The sequence below is a fragment of the Oncorhynchus masou genome, unplaced genomic scaffold (genome assembly GCF_036934945.1).
Source record: "Oncorhynchus masou masou isolate Uvic2021 unplaced genomic scaffold, UVic_Omas_1.1 unplaced_scaffold_2652, whole genome shotgun sequence".
In the NCBI taxonomy this organism is placed as follows: domain Eukaryota; kingdom Metazoa; phylum Chordata; class Actinopteri; order Salmoniformes; family Salmonidae; genus Oncorhynchus; species Oncorhynchus masou.
In genome coordinates this window covers 2815-29395 of record NW_027009087.1, presented here as the reverse complement: position 1 = coordinate 29395, position 26581 = coordinate 2815, and the positions used below count along the sequence as shown (strand labels likewise).

General features: G+C 44.8%; 1 protein-coding gene across 1 annotated transcript; it reads right to left on the bottom strand.

The window, feature by feature from the left end:
• On the bottom strand, nt 1–26581 carry LOC135533775 (mitochondrial dynamics protein MID51-like). The gene is made up of 7 exons (XM_064961008.1): nt 26213–26581; nt 25781–25946; nt 19277–19383; nt 16738–16914; nt 9333–9496; nt 7769–7921; nt 1–2352 (listed from the first exon to the last, which is right to left on the bottom strand). The coding sequence occupies exons 1-7, from the start codon at nt 26522–26524 to the stop codon at nt 1866–1868; spliced, it is 1566 nt and encodes a 521-aa protein (XP_064817080.1). The 5' UTR covers nt 26525–26581; the 3' UTR covers nt 1–1865.

Here is a 26581-nt window from a genome sequence, read left to right as displayed (position 1 = left end):
TCAGTAGTTCAGCAGGAAACATTTATTTAAATCACTCTTCAACTTAAAAACAACCGCAGCAAACGCAAAACACACACAACATTATGAAAAGAAAAGGTGAGCACTTTATTCAGTAGAAGGTGCATATAATGACGTCATTAAACAGGTTTAAAAAATCTGATTTTAAGAAGAGAAATTGGCGGAGGGATTTTAGACATAATTATCACTTTGTGGCTGTGGTAACTGGTGCTAACTCTGTAATCTTGTGTCGTCCAGTCGGCCCATAGAGAATGATCCAGGCCTTTCAATGACCCCCCCCCCCCCAAAAAAAATGCAGTTTTAGAATGGGTAGCGCTCATTGAGAGCTTCCACCATTTTAAAGTAGTCAACTAGGGTGGGGGATTCCTATGGGTTGTAGCCTCAATGGCGCAGGCCATTCTGAAACAGCCTTTTGGACAGAGCTGTACTAGATCTAGATATATTCCTATGGGTTGGAGCCTCAATGGCGCAGGCCATTCTGAAACAGCCTTTTGGACAGAGCTGTACTAGATCTAGATATATAGTCCACAGCAGGAGAAAGCCACGTCTCCGTCACTAAGGCTGCGTTTAACACAGGTAACCTGATTCTGCCCCCAAAATGATCAGAATGGGGTGTCTGTGTAGAACGCAGCCCGAGTCTTCTTTTTCATTTCTTCCTTCCCCCATCTACTTCCCCTAAGGCACAGTCCATCATCATCACGTCATCAGAGTCTCTGTGCTGCTCAGTCAGAGCCCCAACAACTCATCCACACCATAGTACTCATGCACAATGTATAAAGGATCTCTGTTTAGTCAGTCAGCCCCCACAGGTGTATGTGAAGGAGATGCAAGACTGCCTGAACAACAATGTCCCATCCACGTCTCAGTGGAGCGGTAATATGGCACAACTGATCTATAGACGTGGTGTCTCATATCTAATACATGTCCTCTTCCTCTCTGATATATACACCAGGTTAGAGTATATATATATATATCTATATGATCTATAGACGTGGTGTCTCATACCTAATACATGTCCTCTTCCTCTCTGATATATACACCAGGTTAGAGTATATATATATATATCTATATGATCTATAGACGTGGTGTCTCATATCTAATACATGTCCTCTTCCTCTCTGATATATACACCAGGTTAGAGTATATATATATATATCTATATGATCTATAGACGTGGTGTCTCATATCTAATACATGTCCTCTTCCTCTCTGATATATACACCAGGTTAGAGTATATATATATATATATCTATATGATCTATAGACGTCAGGGTGGTGTCTCATATCTAATACATGTCCTCTTCCTCTCTGATATATACACCAGGTTAGAGTATATATATATATATATATCTATATGATCTATAGACGTCAGGGTGGTGTCTCATATCTAATACATGTCCTCTTCCTCTCTGAGATATACACCAGGTTAGAGTATATATATATATATATCTATATGATCTATAGACGTCAGGGTGGTGTCTCATACCTAATACATGTCCTCTTCCTCTCTGATATATACACCAGGTTAGAGTATATATATATATATATCTATATGATCTATAGACGTCAGGGTGGTGTCTCATATCTAATACATGTCCTCTTCCTCTCTGATATATACACCAGGTTAGAGTATATATATATATATATATCTATATGATCTATAGACGTCAGGGTGGTGTCTCATATCTAATACATGTCCTCTTCCTCTCTGAGATATACACCAGGTTAGAGTATATATATATATATATCTATATGATCTATAGACGTCAGGGTGGTGTCTCATATCTAATACATGTCCTCTTCCTCTCTGAGATATACACCAGGTTAGAGTATATATATATATATATCTATATCAGCAGAATGTCTGGTTCAGAGACAGCGCAGTACAACATAAACCCCATCTCATCGACCTCTTCCTCCGTCACTCCGTTCAACATATTAACACTGGGCTTGAAGTAGCTAGGTAACACCCCCTGCTCCAGATAGCCTATCAGCTCCCACACACACTGCTGGAACCGCCCACTCAGACAACCCTCCGACCAATCCACGTCCTTGTCGCTGAGGTGGAGGATGAGGTTGGCCAGCGGTGCGGCGGTGAGGGGTCGCAGGGCGGGACAGTGTCGACAGACGGCTTTGAGGGTTTTGAGGAGGGAGCGTCGGACCCCCTGGTCAGCGGAGTCAAGCTGGGTCAGGCGCTGGGTCTCCCAGGGGTAGAGGGAGAGGTGCCAGGCACTATCCCAGGGCTGGGTTAACTCTACCTGGGCAGTCAGGACCACGTCTGCCTCCCTCAGCACCGGCACTATGGAGATGAAGAGAGTATCACCTCGCTCTGGTCTGGAGACAGAGAGAGACTTATCAGTCATGAATTAACCCTGACCTTTAACCACTAACACAGTGACATATCAGTTATATATTAACCCTGACCTTTAACCCCTAACCCTAACTAACACAGTGACATATCAGTTATATATTAACCCTGACCTTTAACCCCTAACCCTAACTAACACAGTGACATATCAGTTATATATTAACCCTGACCTTTAACCCCTAACCCTAACTAACACAGTGACATATCAGTCATGTATTAACCCTGACCTTTAACCCCTAAATAACACGGTGACATATCAGTTATATATTAACCCTGACCTTTAACCCCTAACTAACAGTGACATATCAGTTATATATTAACCCTGACCTTTAACCCCTAACTAACACGGTGACATATCAGTTATATATTAACCCTGACCTTTAACCCCTAACCCTAACTAACACAGTGACATATCAGTCATGTATTAACCCTGACCTTTAACCCCTAACTAACAGTGACATATCAGTCATGTATTAACCCTGACCTTTAACCCCTAACTAACAGTGACATATCAGTTATATATTAACCCTGACCTTTGACCCCTAACTAACACAGTGACATATCAGTTATATATTAACCCTGACCTTTAACCCCTAACTAACAGTGACATATCAGTTATATATTAACCCTGACCTTTAACCCCTAACTAACACAGTGACATATCAGTTATATATTAACCCTGACCTTTAACCCCTAACTAACACAGTGACATATCAGTTATATATTAACCCTGACCTTTAACCCCTAACTAACACAGTGACATATCAGTCATGTATTAACCCTGTCTGGAGAGAGACAGAGATACACATTAACCCTGACCTTTAACCCTCAGGTCTGGAGAGAGACAGATATACACATTAACCCTGACCTTTAACCCTCAGGTCTGGAGAGAGACAGAGATACACATTAACCCTGACCTTTAACCCTATGGTAAAGTTCAGTCCCCTCCGTGTCTGAAGGACAAGTGGATAAACAGGTTCATGTGAAGCCCTGCATGTTTTTCTTCATAAGTCTCATGGAATGTAGACCTACATTGAACACCACACATTGGCTGCTACTGTAGGCTGAATGATGAAACAGCTATTTCCGTGTTAAAATATTACAGGATGCATGTTGTTTTTGATGGTAGGCTACTCTGGTAGGCCTAGATTATGATCAAATAGCCACAGTAGCCTACTTGTCCAGTAAAACTGTAACTTAAAGCAGGAAGAGCCTCAGTGTTCACAGTAAAACTGTAACTTAGTGGGTACAGCCTCAGTGTTCACAGTAAAACTGTAACTTAAAGCAGGTAGAGCCTCAGTGTTCACAGTAAAACTGTAACTTAAAGCAGGTACAGCCTCAGTGTTCACAGTAAAACTGTAACTTAGTGGGTACAGCCTCAGTGTTCACAGTAAAACTGTAACTTAAAGCAGGTACAGCCTCAGTGTTCACAGTAAAACTGTAACTTAAAGCAGGTACAGCCTCAGTGTTCACAGTAAAACTGTAGCTTAAAGCAGGTAGAGCCTCAGTGTTCACAGTAAAACTGTAACTTAGTGGGTACAGCCTCAATGTTCACAGTAAAACTGTAACTTAAAGCAGGTACAGCCTCAGTGTTCACAGTAAAACTGTAACTTAAAGCGGCTACAGCCTCAGTGTTCACAGTAAAACTGTAACTTAAAGCAGGTACAGCCTCAGTGTTCACAGTAAACCTGTAACTTAGTGGGTACAGCCTCAGTGTTCACAGTAAAACTGTAACTTAAAGCAGGTACAGCCTCAGTGTTCACAGTAAAACTGTAACTTAAAGCAGGTACAGCCTCAGTGTTCACAGTAAAACTGTAACTTAGTGGGTACAGCCTCAGTGTTCACAGTAAACCTGTAACTTAGTGGGTACAGCCTCAGTGTTCACAGTAAAACTGTAACTTAAAGCAGGTACAGCCTCAGTGTTCACAGTAAAACTGTAACTTAGTGGGTACAGCCTCAGTGTTCACAGTAAACCTGTAACTTAAAGCAGGTACAGCCTCAGTGTTCACAGTAAACCTGTAACTTAAAGCAGGTGCAGCCTCAGTGTTCACAGTAAAACTGTAACTTAAAGCAGGTGCAGCCTCAGTGTTCACAGTAAAACTGTAACTTAAAGCAGGTAGAGCCTCAGTGTTCACAGTAAAACTGTAACTTAGTGGGTACAGCCTCAGTGTTCACAGTAAAACTGTAACTTAAAGCAGGTACAGACTCAGTGTTCACAGTAAAACTGTAACTTAAAGCAGGTACAGCCTCAGTGTTCACAGTAAAACTGTAACTTAAAGCAGGTACAGCCTCAGTGTTCACAGTAAACCTGTAACTTAAAGCAGGTACAGCCTCAGTGTTCACAGTAAAACTGTAACTTAGTGGGTACAGCCTCAGTGTTCACAGTAAACCTGTAACTTAAAGCAGGTACAGACTCGGTGTTCACAGTAAAACTGTAACTTAAAGTGGGTACAGCCTCAGTGTTCACAGTAAAACTGTAACTTAAAGCAGGTACAGCCTCAGTGTTCACAGTAAACCTGTAACTTAGTGGGTACAGCCTCAGTGTTCACAGTAAAACTGTAACTTAAAGCAGGTACAGCCTCAGTGTTCACAGTAAAACTGTAACTTAGCAGGTACAGCCTCAGTGTTCACAGTAAAACTGTAACTTAGCAGGTACAGCCTCAGTGTTCACAGTAAAACTGTAACTTAAAGCAGGTACAGCCTCAGTGTTCACAGTAAAACTAACTTAAAGCAGGTACAGCCTCAGTGTTCACAGTAAAACTAACTTAAAGCAGGTACAGCCTCAGTGTTCACAGTAAAACTAACTTAAAGCAGGTAGAGCCTCAGTGTTCACAGTAAAACGGTAACTTAAAGCAGGTACAGACTCAGTGTTCACAGTAAAACTGTAACTTAGTGGGTACAGCCTCAGTGTTCACAGTAAAACTGTAACTTAGTGGGTACAGCCTCAGTGTTCACAGTAAACCTGTAACTTAAAGCAGGTAGAGCCTCAGTGTTCACAGTAAAACTGTAACTGAAAGTGGGTACAGCCTCAGTGTTCACAGTAAAACTGTAACTTAAAGCAGGTAGAGCCTCAGTGTTCACAGTAAAACTGTAACTGAAAGTGGGTACAGCCTCAGTGTTCACAGTAAAACTGTAACTTAAAGCAGGTACAGCCTCAGTGTTCACAGTAAAACTGTAACTTAGTGGATACAGTCTCAGTGTTCACAGTAAAACTGTAACTTAAAGCAGGTACAGCCTCAGTGTTCACAGTAAACCTGTAACTTAGTGGGTACAGCCTCAGTGTTCACAGTAAAACTGTAACTTAAAGCAGGTACAGCCTCAGTGTTCACAGTAAAACTGTAACTTAGCAGGTACAGCCTCAGTGTTCACAGTAAAACTGTAACTTAGCAGGTACAGCCTCAGTGTTCACAGTAAAACTGTAACTTAGCAGGTACAGCCTCAGTGTTCACAGTAAAACTGTAACTTAAAGCAGGTACAGCCTCAGTGTTCACAGTAAAACTAACTTAAAGCAGGTACAGCCTCAGTGTTCACAGTAAAACTGTAACTGAAAGTGGGTACAGCCTCAGTGTTCACAGTAAAACTGTAACTTAGTGGATACAGTCTCAGTGTTCACAGTAAAACTGTAACTTAAAGCAGGTAGAGCCTCAGTGTTCACAGTAAAACTGTAACTTAGTGGGTACAGCCTCAGTGTTCACAGTAAAACTGTAACTTAAAGCAGGTACAGCCTCAGTGTTCACAGTAAAACTGTAACTTAAAGCAGGTACAGCCTCAGTGTTCACAGTAAAACTGTAACTTAGTGGGTACAGCCTCAGTGTTCACAGTAAGACTGTAACTTAAAGCAGGTACAGCCTCAGTGTTCACAGTAAAACTGTAACTTAAAGCAGGTACAGCCTCAGTGTTCACAGTAAAACTGTAACTTAAAGCAGGTACAGCCTCAGTGTTCACAGTAAAACTGTAACTTAAAGCAGGTACAGCCTCAGTGTTCACAGTAAAACTGTAACTTAAAGCAGGTACAGCCTCAGTGTTCACAGTAAAACTGTAACTTAAAGCAGGTACAGCCTCAGTGTTCACAGTAAACCTGTAACTTAAAGCAGGTACAGCCTCAGTGTTCACAGTAAAACTGTAACTTAAAGCAGGTACAGCCTCAGTGTTCACAGTAAAACTGTAACTTAAAGCAGGTACAGCCTCAGTGTTCACAGTAAAACTGTAACTTAGTGGGTACAGCCTCAGTGTTCACAGTAAAACTGTAACTTAGCAGGTACAGCCTCAGTGTTCACAGTAAAACTGTAACTTAGCAGGTACAGCCTCAGTGTTCACAGTAAAACTGTAACTTAGCAGGTACAGCCTCAGTGTTCACAGTAAAACTGTAACTTAAAGCAGGTACAGCCTCAGTGTTCACAGTAAAACTAACTTAAAGCAGGTACAGCCTCAGTGTTCACAGTAAAACTGTAACTGAAAGTGGGTACAGCCTCAGTGTTCACAGTAAAACTGTAACTTAGTGGATACAGTCTCAGTGTTCACAGTAAAACTGTAACTTAAAGCAGGTAGAGCCTCAGTGTTCACAGTAAAACTGTAACTTAGTGGGTACAGCCTCAGTGTTCACAGTAAAACTGTAACTTAAAGCAGGTACAGCCTCAGTGTTCACAGTAAAACTGTAACTTAAAGCAGGTACAGCCTCAGTGTTCACAGTAAAACTGTAACTTAGTGGGTACAGCCTCAGTGTTCACAGTAAGACTGTAACTTAAAGCAGGTACAGCCTCAGTGTTCACAGTAAAACTGTAACTTAAAGCAGGTACAGCCTCAGTGTTCACAGTAAAACTGTAACTTAAAGCAGGTACAGCCTCAGTGTTCACAGTAAAACTGTAACTTAAAGCAGGTACAGCCTCAGTGTTCACAGTAAAACTGTAACTTAAAGCAGGTACAGCCTCAGTGTTCACAGTAAAACTGTAACTTAAAGCAGGTACAGCCTCAGTGTTCACAGTAAACCTGTAACTTAAAGCAGGTACAGCCTCAGTGTTCACAGTAAAACTGTAACTTAAAGCAGGTACAGCCTCAGTGTTCACAGTAAAACTGTAACTTAAAGCAGGTACAGCCTCAGTGTTCACAGTAAATGCGCCGGAAGTTGCACAGAATTTTTCAAAGTGGTCAAGTTTGCTCTCAGCAGACCTGAAATTTGCTCAGTGTTGAAAATAATGAGAGAACATTGCTACTGACTGCTGATAACTTGTTTACTGAGGAAACATGTGACTATGAGTGGGCTGTCCCACCGAGATATCTCTGGCTGACTGTTAGTCTTTCTGGATAAGATCGTCTGCTGACTAAAATATATATGTGTGTGTGTGTGTGTGTGTGTGTGTGTGTGTGTGTGTGTGAGAGAGATACCGTATCTCTAGTTTCAGTTCATCTCCCCCGAGGACAGGCCTGACCAGACAGTCCAGAGTGGAGGAGAGAGACGGCCAGTTCATGGTTTCCATCACAGCCTTACTGAGCATTCTCACCAGCGCCCGGCAGGACAGATACCCTCCTACTAGGAACCTAGGAGAGGAGAGACAAACACAGACAATTAATAGCTGGGCCAGAAATCTAGAGATCCCTCAAAATTCAAATCTGGACCTCCAGGCCAGTTCCACTGCTTTTTCCCCCATCGTTCCCAGGGACACGAGGTTTAGAGAGACAGAGACCTGGTCTAGACAGTATGGATAATGATCAGGGCACAAGGTCTAGAGAGACAGAGACCTGGTCTGGACAGTATGGATAATGATCAGGGCACGAGGTCTAGACAGACAGAGACCTGGTCTAGACAGTATGGATAATGATCAGGACACGAGGTCTAGAGAGACAGAGACCTGGTCTAGACAGTATGGATAATGATCAGGACACGAGGTCTAGAGAGACAGAGACCTGGTCTGGACAGTATGGATAATGATCAGGGCACGAGGTCTAGACAGACAGAGACCTGGTCTGGACAGTATGGATAATGATCAGGGCACGAGGTCTAGAGAGACAGAGACCTGGTCTAGACAGGTAGATAACAGAACAGATTTAAATACCCCTAGACAGTATAGATAATGACCAGGCAGGACAGATTTAAATACCCCTAGACAGTATGGATAATGACCAGGCAGGACAGATTTAAATACCCCTAGACAGTATGGATAATGATCAGGCAGGACAGGTTTAAATACCCCTAGACAGTATGGATAATGACCAGGCAGGACAGATTTAAATACCCCTAGACAGTATGGATAATGACCAGGCAGGACAGGTTTAAATACCCCTAGACAGTATAGATAATGACCAGGCAGGACAGGTTTAAATACCCCTAGACAGTATGGATAATGATCAGGTAGAACATAACAGATTTAAATACCCCTAGACAGTATAGATAATGACCAGGCAGGACAGGTTTAAATACCCCTAGACAGTATGGATAATGATCAGGTAGAACATAACAGGTTTAAATACCCCTAGACAGTATGGATAATGACCAGGCAGGACAGGTTTAAATACCCCTAGACAGTATAGATAATGACCAGGCAGGACAGGTTTAAATACCCCTAGACAGTATAGATAATGACCAGGCAGGACAGGTTTAAATACCCCTAGACAGTATAGATAATGACCAGGCAGGACAGGTTTAAATACCCCTAGACAGTATAGTTAATGACCAGGCAGGACAGGTTTAAATACCCCTAGACAGTATGGATAATGATCAGGTAGAACATAACAGGTTTAAATACCCCTAGACAGTATAGATAATGACCAGGCAGGACAGGTTTAAATACCCCTAGACAGTATAGATAATGACCAGGCAGGACAGGTTTAAATACCCCTAGACAGTATAGATAATGACCAGGCAGGACAGGTTTAAATACCCCTAGACAGTATGGATAATGATCAGGCAGGACAGGTTTAAATACCCCTAGACAGTATGTAAAGGGTGTACCGGTCCCAGTAGCTGCGTCCTCTCGGGAAGTACTCCAGGTTGACCCGTCGGACCATCCAGTGTAGAGGGTGTGTTAGGAGAGTCTCCTCCCCAGGGATCAGTCTCCACAGACTGGGTTCTAGCTGGAGGGGAACCAGCAGGCACGCATGGTCCGCTCTCACCACCTAGACAGACACATGACCAGCTTCATCAGCACCAGAACAACGAGCTTCATCACCACCTAGACAGACACATGACCAGCTTCATCACCACCAGAACAACGGGCTTCATCACCACCAGAACAACGAGCTTCATCACCACCAGAACAACGAGCTTCATCACCACCAGAACAACTAGCTTCATCACCACCAGAACAACTAGCTTCATCACCACCAGAACAACTAGCTTCATCACCACCAGAACAACGAGCTTCATCACCACCAGAACAACGAGCTTCATCACCACCAGAACAACGAGCTTCATCACCACCAGAACAACTAGCTTCATCACCACCAGAACAACTAGCTTCATCACCACCAGAACAACTAGCTTCATCACCACCAGAACAACTAGCTTCATCACCACCTAGACAGACACAACACGACCAGCTTCATCACCACCATGACAACGAGCTTCATCACCACCAGAACAACGAGCTTCATCACCACCAGAACAACTAGCTTCATCACCACCAGAACAACTAGCTTCATCACCACCAGAACAACGAGCTTCATCACCACCAGAACAACTAGCTTCATCACCACCAGAACAACTAGCTTCATCACCACCAGAACAACTAGCTTCATCACCACCAGAACAACTAGCTTCATCACCACCTAGACAGACAACACGACCAGCTTCATCACCACCATGACACACAACATGACCACCTTCATCACCACCTAGACAGACACAACACGACAAGCTTCATCACCACCTAGACAGACAACATGACTTGCTTCATCACGACAAGCTTCACCACCACCTAGACAGACAACATGACTAGCTTCATCACCACCTAGACAGACACAACACGACAAGCTTCATCACCACCTAGACAGACAAAACACGACAAGCTTCATCACCACCTAGACAGACACAACACGACAAGCTTCATCACCACCTAGACAGACAACATGACCAGCTTCATCACGACAAGCTTCATCACCACCTAGACAGACAACATGACTAGCTTCATCACCACCTAGACAGACAACACGACCAGCTTCATCACCACCTAGACAGACACAACACGACCAGCTTCATCACCACAATGACAGACAACATGACCAGCTTCATCACCACCTACAGACAACACGACAAGCTTCATCACCACCTAGACAGACACAACACGACCAGCTTCATCACCACCTAGACAGACACAACACGACCAGCTTCATCACCACCTAGACAGACACAACACGACCAGCTTCATCACCACCTAGACAGACACAACAAGCTTCATTACCACCATGACACACAACAAGACCAGCTTCATCACCACCTAGACAGACACAACACGACCAGCTTCATCACCACCTAGACAGACACAACAAGCTTCATTACCACCATGACACACAACAAGACCAGCTTCATCACCACCTAGACAGACACAACAAGACCAGCTTCATCACCACCTAGACAGACACAACAAGACCAGCTTCATCACCACCTGGACAGAAAACACGACCAGCTTCATCACCACCTAGACAGACACAACACGACCAGCTTCATCACCACCTAGACAGACACAACATGACCAGCTTCATCACCACCTAGACAGAAAACACGTCCAGCTTCATCACCACCTAGACAGACACAACACGACAAGCTTCATCACCAACATGACAGACAACCCGACCAGCTTCATCACCACCTAGACAGACACAACAAGACCAGCTTCATCACCACCTAGAATGACACAACACGACCAGCTTCATCACCACCCACACAGACACAACAAGACCAGCTTCATCACCACCTAGACAGACACAACAAGACCAGCTTCATCACCACCTAGACAGACACAACAAGACCAGCTTCATCACCACCTGGACAGACACAACAAGACCAGCTTCATCACCACCTAGACAGACACAACAAGACCAGCTTCATCACCACCTGGACAGACACAACAAGACCAGCTTCATCACCACCTGGACAGACACAACAAGACCAGCTTCATCACCACCTGGACAGACACAACACGACAAGCTTCATCACCACCATGACCAGCTTCATCACCACCTACAGACAACACGACCAGCTTCATCACCACCTAGACAGACACAACACGACAAGCTTCGTCACCACCTAGACAGACACAACAAGACCAGCTTCATCACCACCTGGACAGACACAACAAGACCAGCTTCAACACCACCTGGACAGACACAACAAGACCAGCTTCATCACCACCTGGACAGACACAACAAGACCAGCTTCATCACAACCTGGACAGACACAACACGACAAGCTTCATCACCACCATGACCAGCTTCATCACCACCTACAGACAACACGACCAGCTTCATCACCACCTAGACAGACACAACACGACAAGCTTCGTCACCACCTAGACAGACACAACAAGACCAGCTTCATCACCACCTGGACAGACACAACAAGACCAGCTTCAACACCACCTGGACACAACACGACAAGCTTTATCACCTAGACAGACACAACACGACAAGCTTCATCACCACCATGACAGACACAACACGACAAGCTTCATCACCACCATGACCAGCTTCATCACCACCTACAGACAACACGACCAGCTTCATCACCACCTAGACAGACACAACACGACAAGCTTCATCACCACCTAGACAGACAACATGACTTGCTTCATCACGACAAGCTTCATCACCACCTAGACAGACAACATGACTAGCTTCATCACCACCTAGACAGACACAACACGACAAGCTTCATCACCACCTAGACAGACACAACACGACAAGCTTCATCACCACCTAGACAGACAACACGACAAGCTTCATCACCACCTAGACAGACAACATGACCAGCTTCATCACGACAAGCTTCATCACCACCTAGACAGACAACATGACTAGCTTCATCACCACCTAGACAGACAACATGACCAGCTTCATCACCACCTAGACAGACAACATGACCAGCTTCATCACGACAAGCTTCATCACCACCTAGACAGACACAACAAGCTTCATCACCACCTAGACAGACAACACGACCAGCTTCATCACGACAAGCTTCATCACCACCTAGACAGACAACACGACAAGCTTCATCACCACCTAGACAGACAACACGACCAGCTTCATCACGACAAGCTTCATCACCACCTAGACAGACACAACAAGACCAGCTTCATCACCACCTGGACAGACACAACAAGACCAGCTTCAACACCACCTGGACAGACACAACACGACAAGCTTTATCACCTAGACAGACACAACATGACAAGCTTCATCACCACCTACAGACAACACGACCAGCTTCATCACCACCTAGACAGACACAACACGACAAGCTTCATCACCACCTAGACAGACAACATGACCAGCTTCATCACCACCTAGACAGACAACATGACCAGCTTCATCACCACCTAGACAGACAACATGACCAGCTTCATCACCACCTAGACAGACAACATGACCAGCTTCATCACCACCTAGACAGACAACATGACCAGCTTCATCACCACCTAGACAGACACAACACGACAAGCTTCATCACCACCTAGACAGACAACATGACTTGCTTCATCACGACAAGCTTCATCACCACCTAGACAGACAACATGACTAGCTTCATCACCACCTAGACAGACACAACACGACAAGCTTCATCACCACCTAGACAGACACAACACGACAAGCTTCATCACCACCTAGACAGACAACACGACAAGCTTCATCACCACCTAGACAGACAACATGACCAGCTTCATCACGACAAGCTTCATCACCACCTAGACAGACAACATGACTAGCTTCATCACCACCTAGACAGACAACATGACCAGCTTCATCACCAACTAGACAGACAACATGACCAGCTTCATCACGACAAGCTTCATCACCACCTAGACAGACACAACACGACAAGCTTCATCACCACCTAGACAGACAACACGACCAGCTTCATCACGACAAGCTTCATCACCACCTAGACAGACAACACGACAAGCTTCATCACCACCTAGACAGACAACACGACCAGCTTCATCACGACAAGCTTCATCACCACCTAGACAGACACAACAAGACCAGCTTCATCACCACCTGGACAGACACAACAAGACCAGCTTCAACACCACCTGGACAGACACAACACGACAAGCTTTATCACCTAGACAGACACAACACGACAAGCTTCATCACCACCATGACAGACACAACATGACAAGCTTCATCACCACCATGACCAGCTTCATCACCACCTACAGACAACACGACCAGCTTCATCACCACCTAGACAGACACAACACGACAAGCTTCATCACCACCTAGACAGACAACATGACCAGCTTCATCACCACCTAGACAGACAACATGACCAGCTTCATCACCACCTAGACAGACACAACACGACAAGCTTCATCACCACCTAGACAGACAACATGACTTGCTTCATCACGACAAGCTTCATCACCACCTAGACAGACAACATGACTAGCTTCATCACCACCTAGACAGACACAACACGACAAGCTTCATCACCACCTAGACAGACACAACACGACAAGCTTCATCACCACCTAGACAGACAAAACACGACAAGCTTCATCACCACCTAGACAGACACAACACGACAAGCTTCATCACCACCTAGACAGACAACACGACCAGCTTCATCACGACAAGCTTCATCACCACCAACAAGAGGCTGAGTGGCGTTTCAAAATATTACTCCTGTAATATTGATACTGCAGATCTCCTGTAATATTGATACTGCAGATCTCCTGTAATATTGATACTGCAGATCTCCTGTAATATTGATACTGCAGATCTCCTGTAATATTGATACTGCAGATCTCCTGTAATATTGATACTGCAGATCTCCTGTAATATTGATACTGCAGATCTCCTGTAATATTGATACTGCAGATCTCCTGTAATATTGATACTGTAATATACTGCAGATCTCCTGTAATATTGATACTGCAGATCTCCTGTAATATTGATACTGTAATATACTGTAGATCTCCTGTAATATTGATACTGCAGATCTCCTGTAATATTGATACTGTAATATACTGTAGATCTCCTGTATTATTGATACTGTAGATCTCCTGTAATATTGATACTGCAGATCTCCTGTAATATTGATACTGTAGATCTCCTGTAATATTGATACTGCAGATCTCCTGTAATATTGATACTGCAGATCTCCTGTAATATTGATACTGCAGATCTCCTGTAATATTGATACTGCAGATCTCCTGTAATATTGATACTGCAGATCTCCTGTAATATTGATACTGTAGATCTCCTGTAATATTGATACTGCAGATCTCCTGTAATATTGATACTGCAGATCTCCTGTAATATTGATACTGTAATATACTGTAGATCTCCTGTAATATTGATACTGTAGATCTCCTGTAATATTGATACTGTAGATCTCCTGTATTATTGATACTGCAGATCTCCTGTAATATTGATACTGCAGATCTCCTGTAATATTGATACTGCAGATCTCCTGTAATATTGATACTGTAGATCTCCTGTAATATTGATACTGCAGATCTCCTGTAATATTGATACTGCAGATCTCCTGTAATATTGATACTGCAGATCTCCTGTAATATTGATACTGTAGATCTCCTGTAATATTGATACTGTAGATCTCCTGTAATATTGATACTGTAGATCTCCTGTAATATTGATACTGTAGATCTCCTGTAATATTGATACTGTAGATCTCCTGTAATATTGATACTGTAGATCTCCTGTAATATTGATACTGTAATATACTGTAGATCTCCTGTAATATTGATACTGTAGATCTCCTGTAATATTGATACTGTAGATCTCCTGTAATATTGATACTGTAGATCTCCTGTAATATTGATACTGTGATATACTGTAGATCTCCTGTATTATTGATACTGTAGATCTCCTGTAATATTGATACTGCAGATCTCCTGTAATATTGATACTGCAGATCTCCTGTAATATTGATACTGCAGATCTCCTGTAATATTGATACTGTAGATCTCCTGTAATATTGATACTGTAGATCTCCTGTAATATTGATACTGTAGATCTCCTGTAATATTGATACTGTAGATCTCCTGTAATATTGATACTGTAGATCTCCTGTAATATTGATACTGTAGATCTCCTGTAATATTGATACTGTAGATCTCCTGTAATATTGATACTGTAATATACTGTAGATCTCCTGTAATATTGATACTGTAGATCTCCTGTAATATTGATACTGTAGATCTCCTGTAATATTGATACTGTAGATCTCCTGTAATATTGATACTGTAGATCTCCTGTAATATTGATACTGTGATATACTGTAGATCTCCTGTAATATTGATACTGTAGATCTCCTGTAATATTGATACTGCAGATCTCCTGTAATATTGATACTGCAGATCTCCTGTAATATTGATACTGTAGATCTCCTGTAATATTGATACTGCAGATCTCCTGTAATATTGATACTGCAGATCTCCTGTATTATTGATACTGTAGATCTCCTGTAATATTGATACTGTAGATCTCCTGTAATATTGATACTGCAGATCTCCTGTAATATTGATACTGTAGATCTCCTGTATTATTGATACTGTAGATCTCCTGTAATATTGATACTGCAGATCTCCTGTAATATTGATACTGCAGATCTCCTGTAATATTGATACTGCAGATCTCCTGTAATATTGATACTGTAGATCTCCTGTAATATTGATACTGCAGATCTCCTGTAATATTGATACTGCAGATCTCCTGTAATATTGATACTGCAGATCTCCTGTAATATTGATACTGTAATATACTGCAGATCTCCTGTAATATTGATACTGCAGATCTCCTGTAATATTGATACTGTAGATCTCCTGTAATATTGATACTGTAGATCTCCTGCAATATTGATACTGTAGATCTCCTGTAATATTGATACTGTAGATCTCCTGTAATATTGATATTGCACATTTCGTTGTGAATTCACTGAATTGTTCAACCCAGATGTCGGCCATTTAGAAAGACACTCTTATTCAGAAAGACTTACTTAGTCCATTCAACAATTATTGTGTGTGTGATTCAGTACGTGTGATTCAGTGCGTGTGATTCAGTGCGTGTGATTCAGTGCGTGTGATTCAGTGCGTGTGATTCAGTATGTGTGATTCAGTGTGTGTGATTCAGTACGTGTGATTATTCAGTGCGTGTGATTCAGTGCCTGGTACCTGTAGGTCGTCGAGCAGGGACCCTCCCAGTGACATCTCTCCCAGAGGCATGTCAGGGTTTGTGCTGTGCAGGAATCCTTGTACCTCTATACAGATATCTAACGCGAGACTCTGAGCTCTGTGGACGACCTCTGGGGCTAAAGCTGCTCTGGTTGAGTAATACTGCTGGAGACGGTCCTACAGAGAGAGAGAGAGAGAGAGAGAGAGAGGTTAGAGGAGGTCACATATCTAGAGCTTGACTCTCAGCTCTGTGGACGACCTCTGGGGCTAAAGCTGCTCTGGTTGAGTAATACTGCTGGAGACGGTCCTACAGAGAGAGAGAGAGAGGTTAGAGGTCAGATATCTAACGCGAGACTCTCAGCTCTGTGGGCGACCTCTGGTCAACAGGGCAGCTGAATCAAGCGCAACAGCCGCCAACAGGGCAGCTGAATCAAGCGCACCTGCCACCAACAGGGCTGCTCAATCAAGCGCACTTGCCGCCAACATGGCTGCTCAATCAAGCGCACCTGCCGCCAACAGGGCAGCTGAATCAGGCGCACCTGCCGCCAACATGGCTGCTCAATCAAGCGCACCTGCCGCCAACAGGGCAGCTGAATCAAGCACAACAGCCGCCAACAGGGCTGCTCAATCAAGCGCACCTGCCGCCAACAGGGCAGCTGAATCAAGCGCACCTGCCGCCAATGGGCCAGTGGATGAAATGGTTGGTGATCCACTAGGAATGCCTTGTAGATGGCCCAGTGGATGAAATGGTTGGTGATCCACTAGGAATGCCTTGTAGATGGTCCAGTGGATGAAAACCGACAGGTTGGTGATCCACTAGGAATGCCTTGTAGATGTGCCAGTTGATGAAATGGTTGGTGATCCACTAGGAATGCCTTGTAGATGGCCCAGTGGATGAAATGGTTGGTGATCCACTAGGAATGCCTTGTAGATGGCCCAGTGGATGAAAACCGACAGGAGAGATGTTCCTACCAGAATACAGACCAACCAGTCTGGATAGATACTTAACATATCAGCTAACCACATCATAACATACCAGCTAACCACATCATAACATACAGCATAACATACCAGCTAACCACATAATAAAATACAGCATAACCTATCAGCTAACCACACCATATCATACCAGCTAACCACATCATAACATACAGCATAACATACCAGCAAACCACATCATAACATACAGTATAACATACCAGCTAACCACATTATAACATACCAGCTAACCACATCATAACATACCAGCTAACCACATCATAACATACCAGCTAACCACAGCATAACATACATCATAACATACCAGCTAACCACATCATAACATACCAGCTAACCACATCATAACATACCAGCTAACCACATCATAACATAATAGCTAACCACATCATAACATACCAGCTAACCACAGCATAACATACATCATAACATACCAGCTAACCACATCATAACATAATAGCTAACCACATCATAACATACCAGCTAACCACATCATAACATACCAGCTAACCACATCATAACATACAGCATAACATACCAGCTAACCACATCATAACATACCAGCTAACCACATCATAACATACCAGCTAACCACATCATAACATACCAGCTAACCACATCATAACATACCAGCTAACCACATCATAACATACCAGCTAACCACATCATAACATACCAGCTAACCACATCATAACATACCAGCTAACCACATCATAACATACCAGCTAACCACATCATAACATACCAGCTAACCACATCATAACATACCAGCTAACCACATCATAACATACCAGCTAACCACATCATAACATACCAGCGCACCACATCATAACATACCAGCTAACCACATCATAACATACCAGCTAACCACATCATAACATACCAGCTAACCACATCATAACATACCAGCTAACCACATCATAACATACCAGCTAACCACATCATAACATACCAGCTAACCACATCATAACATACCAGCTAACCACATCATAACATACCAGCTAACCACATCATAACATACCAGCTAACCACATCATAACATACCAGCTAACCACATCATAACATACCAGCTAACCACATCATAACATACCAGCTAACCACATCATAACATACCAGCTAACCACATCATAACATACACGGCATTCGGAAAGAATTCAGACCCCTTGACTTTTTCCACATTTTGTTACGTTACAGCCTTACTCTAAAATGAATTAAATTGTTTCCCCTCATCAAACTACACACAATACCTCATAACGACAAAGAAAAACAGTTCAGGATTTTTTTTTACAAATAACAGAAATACCTTATATACCTTAACATGTTTTATTTAATAACTTTTAGAATAAGGCTGTAATGTAACATGTCGGGAAAAAAAAAATCGTAGGGTTGTTTCTAGCAGGAATCGAACCCACGATCCTTGACGTTGCAAGTACCACGCTCTACCAATTGAGCCACACAATCAGATCGCACACAATCATGTTGATGCAATGCAGTCAGCCAGGAACACCAACGTAAACTCCTGGCTAGAGGTCAAGGGTTATACCTGCAGGGTGAGAGACAGCTGTAGGCTCTTGGGTCTCTGGGGCTCTAATGCCTTGACAGGCCTCTCATTCAGACTAGACTTCTGCTGCTGGGGCTGGCACAGGTCAGCTAGAAAGAGAGGAGAGAGAGGATGGGGTTGGCACAGGTCAGCTAGAAAGAGAGGAGAGAGGATGGGGGTGAGAAAGAGAGAGAGAGGATGGGGTGAGAAGAGAGGAGAGAGGGGAGAGAGAGGATGGTGCGAGAAAGAGAGAGGATGGTGCGAGAAAGAGAGGATGGTGCGAGAAAGAGAGAGAGGGATGGTGCGAGAAAGAGAGAGAGGATGGTGCGAGAAAGAGAGAGAGGATGGTGCGAGAAAGAGAGAGAGGATGGTGCTGTCCCTTTCTGGATCATTAGTGGTGTGGTGATCAGTGTCCTGTCCCTTTCTGGATCATTAGTGGTGTGGTGATCAGTGTCCTGTCCCTTTCTGGATCATTAGTGGTGTGGTGATCAGTGTCCTGTCCCTTTCTGGATCATTAGTGGTGTGGTGATCAGTGTCCTGTCCCTTTCTGGATCATTAGTGGTGTGGTGATCAGTGTCCTGTCCCTTTCTGGATCATTAGTGGTGTGGTGATCAGTGTCCTGTCCCTTTCTGGATCATTAGTGGTGTGGTGATCAGTGTCCTGTCCCTTTCTGGATCATTAGTGGTGTGGTGATCTGTCCTGTCCCTTTCTGGATCATTAGTGGTGTGGTGATCAGTGTCCTGTCCTTTCTGGATCATTAGTGGTGTGGTGATCAGTGTCCTGTCCTTTCTGGATCATTAGTGGTGTGGTGATCAGTGTCCTGTCCCTTTCTGGATCATTAGTGGTGTGGTGATCAGTGTCCTGTCCCTTTCTGGATCATTAGTGGTGTGGTGATCAGTGTCCTGTCCCTTTCTGGATCATTAGTGGTGTGGTGATCAGTGTCCTGTCCCTTTCTGGATCATTAGTGGTGTGGCGATCAGTGTCCTGTCCCTTTCTGGATCATTAGTGGTGTGGCGATCAGTGTCCTGTCCCTTTCTGGATCATTAGTGGTGTGGCGATCAGTGTCCTGTCCCTTTCTGGATCATTAGTGGTGTGGCGATTAATGGTGTGGCATCAGTGTCCTGTCCCTTTCTGGATCATTAGTGGTGTGGTGATCCTTTCTGGGATCATTAGTGGTGTGGTGATCAGTGTCCTGTCCTTTCTGGATCATTAGTGGTGTGGTGATCAGTGTCCTGTCCCTTTCTGGATCATTAGTGGTGTGGTGATCAGTGTCCTGTCCTTTCTGGATCATTAGTGGTGTGGTGATCAGTGTCCTGTCCCTTTCTGGATCATTAGTGGTGTGGTGATCAGTGTCCTGTCCCTTTCTGGATCATTACCTGTGGTGTGGTGATCAGTGTCCTGTCCCTTTCTGGATCATTAGTGGTGTGGTGATCAGTGTCCTGTCCCTTTCTGGATCATTAGTGGTGTGGTGATCAGTGTCCTGTCCCTTTCTGGATCATTAGTGGTGTGGCGATCAGTGTCCTGTCCCTTTCTGGATCATTAGTGGTGTGGTGATCAGTGTCCTGTCCCTTTCTGGATCATTAGTGGTGTGGCGATCAGTGTCCTGTCCCTTTCTGGATCATTAGTGGTGTGGCGATCAGTGTCCTGTCTGGATCATTAGTGGTGTGGCGTGGTGATCATTAGTGGTGTGCGTCCCTGTCTGGATCATTAGTGGTGTGGTGATCAGTGTCCTGTCCCTTTCTGGATCATTAGTGGTGTGGTGAGTGTCCTGTCCCTTTCTGGATCATTAGTGGTGTGGTGATCAGTGTCCCTTTCTGGATCATTAGTGGTGTGGTGATCAGTGTCCTGTCCTGGATCATTAGTGGTGTGTGATCAGTGTCCTGTCCCTTTCTGGATCATTAGTGGTGTGGTGATCAGTGTCCTGTCCCTTTCTGGATCATTAGTGGTGTGGTGATCAGTGTCCTGTCCCTTTCTGGATCATTAGTGGTGTGGTGATCAGTGTCCTGTCCCTTTCTGGATCATTAGTGGTGTGGTGATCAGTGTCCTGTCCCTTTCTGGATCATTAGTGGTGTGGTGATCAGTGTCCTGTCCCTTTCTGGATCATTAGTGGTGATCAGTGTCCTGTCCCTTTCTGGATCATTAGTGGTGTGGTGATCAGTGTCCTGTCCCTTTCTGGATCATTAGTGGTGTGGTGATCAGTGTCCTGTCCCTTTCTGGATCATTAGTGGTGTGGTGATCAGTGTCCTGTCCCTTTCTGGATCATTAGTGGTGTGGTGATCAGTGTCCTGTCCCTTTCTGGATCATTAGTGGTGTGGTGATCAGTGTCCTGTCCCTTTCTGGATCATTAGTGGTGGTGATCAGTGTCCTGTCCTTTCTGGATCATTAGTGGTGTTCAGTGTCCTGTCCCTTTCTGGATCATTAGTGGGGTGGGGATCAGTGTCCTGTCCCTTTCTGGATCATTAGTGGTGTGGTGATCAGTGTCCTGTCCCTTTCTGGATCATTAGTGGTGTGGTGATCAGTGTCCTGTCCCTTTCTGGATCATTAGTGGTGTGGTGTGGCGATCAGTGTCCTGTCCCTTTCTGGATCATTAGTGGTGTGGGGATCAGGATGTGGTGTGGTGTGGCGATCAGTGTCTGTCCCTTTCTGGATCATTAGTGGTGTGGTGATCAGTGTCCTGTCCCTTTCTGGATCATTAGTGGTGTGGTGATCAGTGTCCTGTCCCTTTCTGGATCATTAGTGGTGTGGTGATCAGTGTCCTGTCCCTTTCTGGATCATTAGTGGTGTGGCGATCAGTGTCCTGTCCCTTTCTGGATCATTAGTGGTGTGGTGATCAGTGTCCTGTCCCTTTCTGGATCATTAGTGGTGTGGTGATCAGTGTCCTGTCCTTTCTGGATCATTAGTGGTGTGGTGATCAGTGTCCTGTCCCTTTCTGGATCATTAGTGGTGTGGTGATCAGTGTCCTGTCCTTTCTGGATCATTAGTGGTGTGGTGATCAGTGTCCTGTCCCTTTCTGGATCATTAGTGGTGTGGTGATCAGTGTCCTGTCCCTTTCTGGATCATTAGTGGTGTGGTGATCAGTGTCCTGTCCCTTTCTGGATCATTAGTGGTGTGGTGATCAGTGTCCTGTCCCTTTCTGGATCATTAGTGGTGTGGTGATCAGTGTCCTGTCCCTTTCTGGATCATTAGTGGTGTGGTGATCAGTGTCCTGTCCCTTTCTGGATCATTAGTGGTGTGGTGATCAGTGTCCTGTCCCTTTCTGGATCATTAATGGGGTGGTGATCAGTGTCCTGTCCCTTTCTGGATCATTAGTGGTGGTGATCAGTGTCTTGTCCCTTTCTGGATCATTAGTGGTGTGGTGATCAGTGTGTCCCTTTCTGGATCATTAGTGGGGTGGTGATCAGTGTCTTGTCCCTTTCTGGATCATTAGTGGTGTGGTGATCCCTGTCCCTTTCTGGATCATTAGTGGTGTGGTGATCAGTGTCCTGTCCCTTTCTGGATCATTAGTGGTGTGGTGATCAGTGTCCTGTCCTTTCTGGATCATTAGTGGTGTGGTGATCAGTGTCCTGTCCCTTTCTGGATCATTAGTGGTGTGGTGATCAGTGTCCTGTCCCTTTCTGGATCATTAGTGGTGTGGTGATCAGTGTCCTGTCCCTTTCTGGATCATTAGTGGTGTGGTGATCAGTGTCCTGTCCCTTTCTGGATCATTAGTGGTGTGGTGATCAGTGTCCTGTCCCTTTCTGGATCATTAGTGGTGTGGTGATCAGTGTCCTGTCCCTTTCTGGATCATTAGTGGTGATCAGTGTCCTGTCCCTTTCTGGATCATTAGTGGTGTGGTGATCAGTGTCTTGTCCCTTTCTGGATCATTAGTGGTGTGGTGATCAGTGTCCTGTCCCTTTCTGGATCATTAGTGGTGTGGTGATCAGTGTCCTGTCCCTTTCTGGATCATTAGTGGTGTGGTGATCAGTGTCCTGTCCCTTTCTGGATCATTAATGGTGTGTCCTGTCCCTTTCTGGATCAGTGTCCTGTCCCTTTCTGGATCATTAGTGGTGTGGTGATCAGTGTCCTTGTCCCTTTCTGGATCATTAGTGGTGTGGTGATCAGTGTCCTGTCCCTTTCTGGATCATTAGTGGTGTGGTGATCAGTGTCCTGTCCCTTTCTGGATCATTAGTGGTGTGGTGATCAGTGTCCTGTCCCTTTCTGGATCATTAGTGGTGTGGTGATCAGTGTCCTGTCCCTTTCTGGATCATTAGTGGTGTGGTGATCAGTGTCCTGTCCCTTTCTGGATCATTAGTGGTGTGGTGATCAGTGTCCTGTCCCTTTCTGGATCATTAGTGGTGTGGTGATCAGTGTCCTGTCCCTTTCTGGATCATTAGTGGTGTGGTGATCAGTGTCCTGTCCCTTTCTGGATCATTAGTGGTGTGGTGATCAGTGTCCTGTCCCTTTCTGGATCATTAGTGGTGTGGTGATCAGTGTCCTGTCCCTTTCTGGATCATTAGTGGTGTGGTGATCAGTGTCCTGTCCCTTTCTGGATCATTAGGATCATTAGTGGTGTGGTGATCAGTGTCCTGTCCCTTTCTGGATCATTAGTGGTGTGGTGATCAGTGTCCTGTCCCTTTCTGGATCATTAGTGGTGTGGTGATCAGTGTCCTGTCCCTTTCTGGATCATTAGTGGTGTGGTGATCAGTGTCCTGTCCCTTTCTGGATCATTAGTGGTGTGGTGATCAGTGTCCTGTCCCTTTCTGGATCATTAGTGGTGTGGTGATCAGTGTCCTGTCCCTTTCTGGATCATTAGTGGTGTGGTGATCAGTGTCCTGTCCCTTTCTGGATCATTAGTGGTGTGGTGATCAGTGTCCTGTCCCTTTCTGGATCATTAGTGGTGTGGTGATCAGTGTCCTGTCCCTTTCTGGATCATTAGTGGTGTGGTGATCAGTGTCCTGTCCCTTTCTGGATCATTAGTGGTGTGGTGATCAGTGTCCTGTCCCTTTCTGGATCATTAGTGGTGTGTGGTGATCAGTGTCCTGTCCCTTTCTGGATCATTAGTGGTGTGGTGATCAGTGTCCTGTCCCTTTCTGGATCATTAGTGTGGTGATCAGTGTCCTGTCCCTTTCTGGATCATTAGTGGTGATCAGTGTCCTGTCCCTTTCTGGATCATTAGTGGTGTGGTGTCCTGTCCCTTTCTGTGATCAGTGTCCTGTCCCTTTCTGGATCATTAGTGGTGTGGTGATCAGTGTCCTGTCCCTTTCTGGATCATTAGTGGTGTGGTGATCAGTGTCCTGTCCTTTCTGGATCATTAGTGGTGTGGTGATCAGTGTCCTGTCCCTTTCTGGATCATTAGTGGTGTGGTGATCAGTGTCCTGTCCCTTTCTGGATCATTAGTGGTGTGGTGATCAGTGTCCTGTCCCTTTCTGGATCATTAGTGGTGTGGTGATCAGTGTCCTGTCCCTTTCTGGATCATTAGTGGTGTGGTGATCAGTGTCCTGTCCCTTTCTGGATCATTAGTGGTGTGGATCAGTGTCCTGTCCCTTTCTGGATCATTAGTGGTGATCAGTGTCCTGTCCCTTTCTGGATCATTAGTGGTGTGGTGATCAGTGTCCTGTCCCTTGGATCATTAGTGGTGTGGTGATCATGTCCTGTCCTTTCTGGATCATTAGTGGTGGTGATCAGTGTCCTGTCCCTTTCTGGATCATTAGTGGGGTGGTGATCAGTGTCTGTCCTTTCTGGATCATTAGTGGTGTGGTGATCAGTGTCCTGTCCCTTTCTGGATCATTAGTGGTGTGGTGATCAGTGTCCTGTCCCTTTCTGGATCATTAGTGGGGTGGTGATCAGTGTCCTGTCCCTTTCTGGATCATTAGTGGTGTGGTGATCAGTGTCCTGTCCCTTTCTGGATCATTAGTGGTGTGGTGATCAGTGTCCTGTCCCTTTCTGGATCATTAGTGGTGTGGTGATCAGTGTCCTGTCCCTTTCTGGATCATTAGTGGTGTGGTGATCAGTGTCCTGTCCCTTTCTGGATCATTAGTGGTGTGGTGATCAGTGTCCTGTCTGGATCATTAGTGGTGTGGTGATCAGTGTCCTGTCCCTTTCTGGATCATTAGTGGTGTGGTGATCAGTGCCCTGTCCCTTTCTGGATCATTAGTGGTGTGGTGATCAGTGTCCTGTCCCTTTCTGGATCATTAGTGGTGTGGTGATCAGTGTCCTGTCCCTTTCTGGATCATTAGTGGTGTGGTGATCAGTGTCCTGTCCCTTTCTGGATCATTAGTGGTGTGGTGATCAGTGTCCTGTCCCTTTCTGGATCATTAGTGGTGATCAGTGTCCTGTCCCTTTCTGGATCATTAGTGGTGATCAGTGTCCTGTCCCTTTCTGGATCATTAGTGGTGATCAGTGTCCTGTCCCTTTCTGGATCATTAGTGGTGATCAGTGTCCTGTCCCTTTCTGGATCTTTAGTGGTGTGGTAATCAGTGTCCTGTCCCTTTCTGGATCATTAGTGGTGTGGTGATCAGTGTCATGTACCTTTCTGTGGTTTGGTTGCCTTGGCGACATGTTTCATGACCACATTCTCCAGCCCCTTCCTTATGGACTTGGGGGAGGCGGAGACTAAGCCAAGCTCCTCCCAGCTCTCTGACATCTTCTGTTCCACTTTCTCGTCCTCCGCCGCTCGGCCCGCACGTTCTATCAACTACAGACACACACACACACATTATAAACCTGCTCTTTCTATCAACTACAGACACATTATAAACCTGAACTTCCATCGTTCAGACACACACATATGCGCTCTCTCACACACACACACAGGCCCTGTTTGAGTGCGTAAAATCTGTGATGCATTGTGGGTAAATTGTGACTGACTTAAATAAATACCTACTTAAGTACCTACAAAATGGTAATGAGTAATTATGATGATAGTTGATTTTTTCAGTCAGATGAAAGTCTCTCTCTCACCCTCTTGACAGCCAACGTAGCGATGCCCAGCACCGCGGCCCCTCCCACTCCCAGGACCAATCGGGCATTAGCCAGCAGGAAGTTTATCACCACGGCGATGCCCTCCTCGCCCCGGCTCCTCCCCCACCGGAAGTCCATCACTTCTTGTCCCGCAGAGTCACCTGATAGAATCAAGAAGCAGAGAGAGAGATGACTTTCCGTTTCTGTCGAGGGATATATATGTATAGGCAGGGGCGTAACTTTCACTGGGGAGATGACCCCCCCACCCCACATTCTGAAATGGCATTGTTGTCCCTCCCCCAGTTTTATCATTGGAATGTGATACTAAAGGAGGCTTTAGGACCATGCAGACGCCTTCGAGCAGTCGGG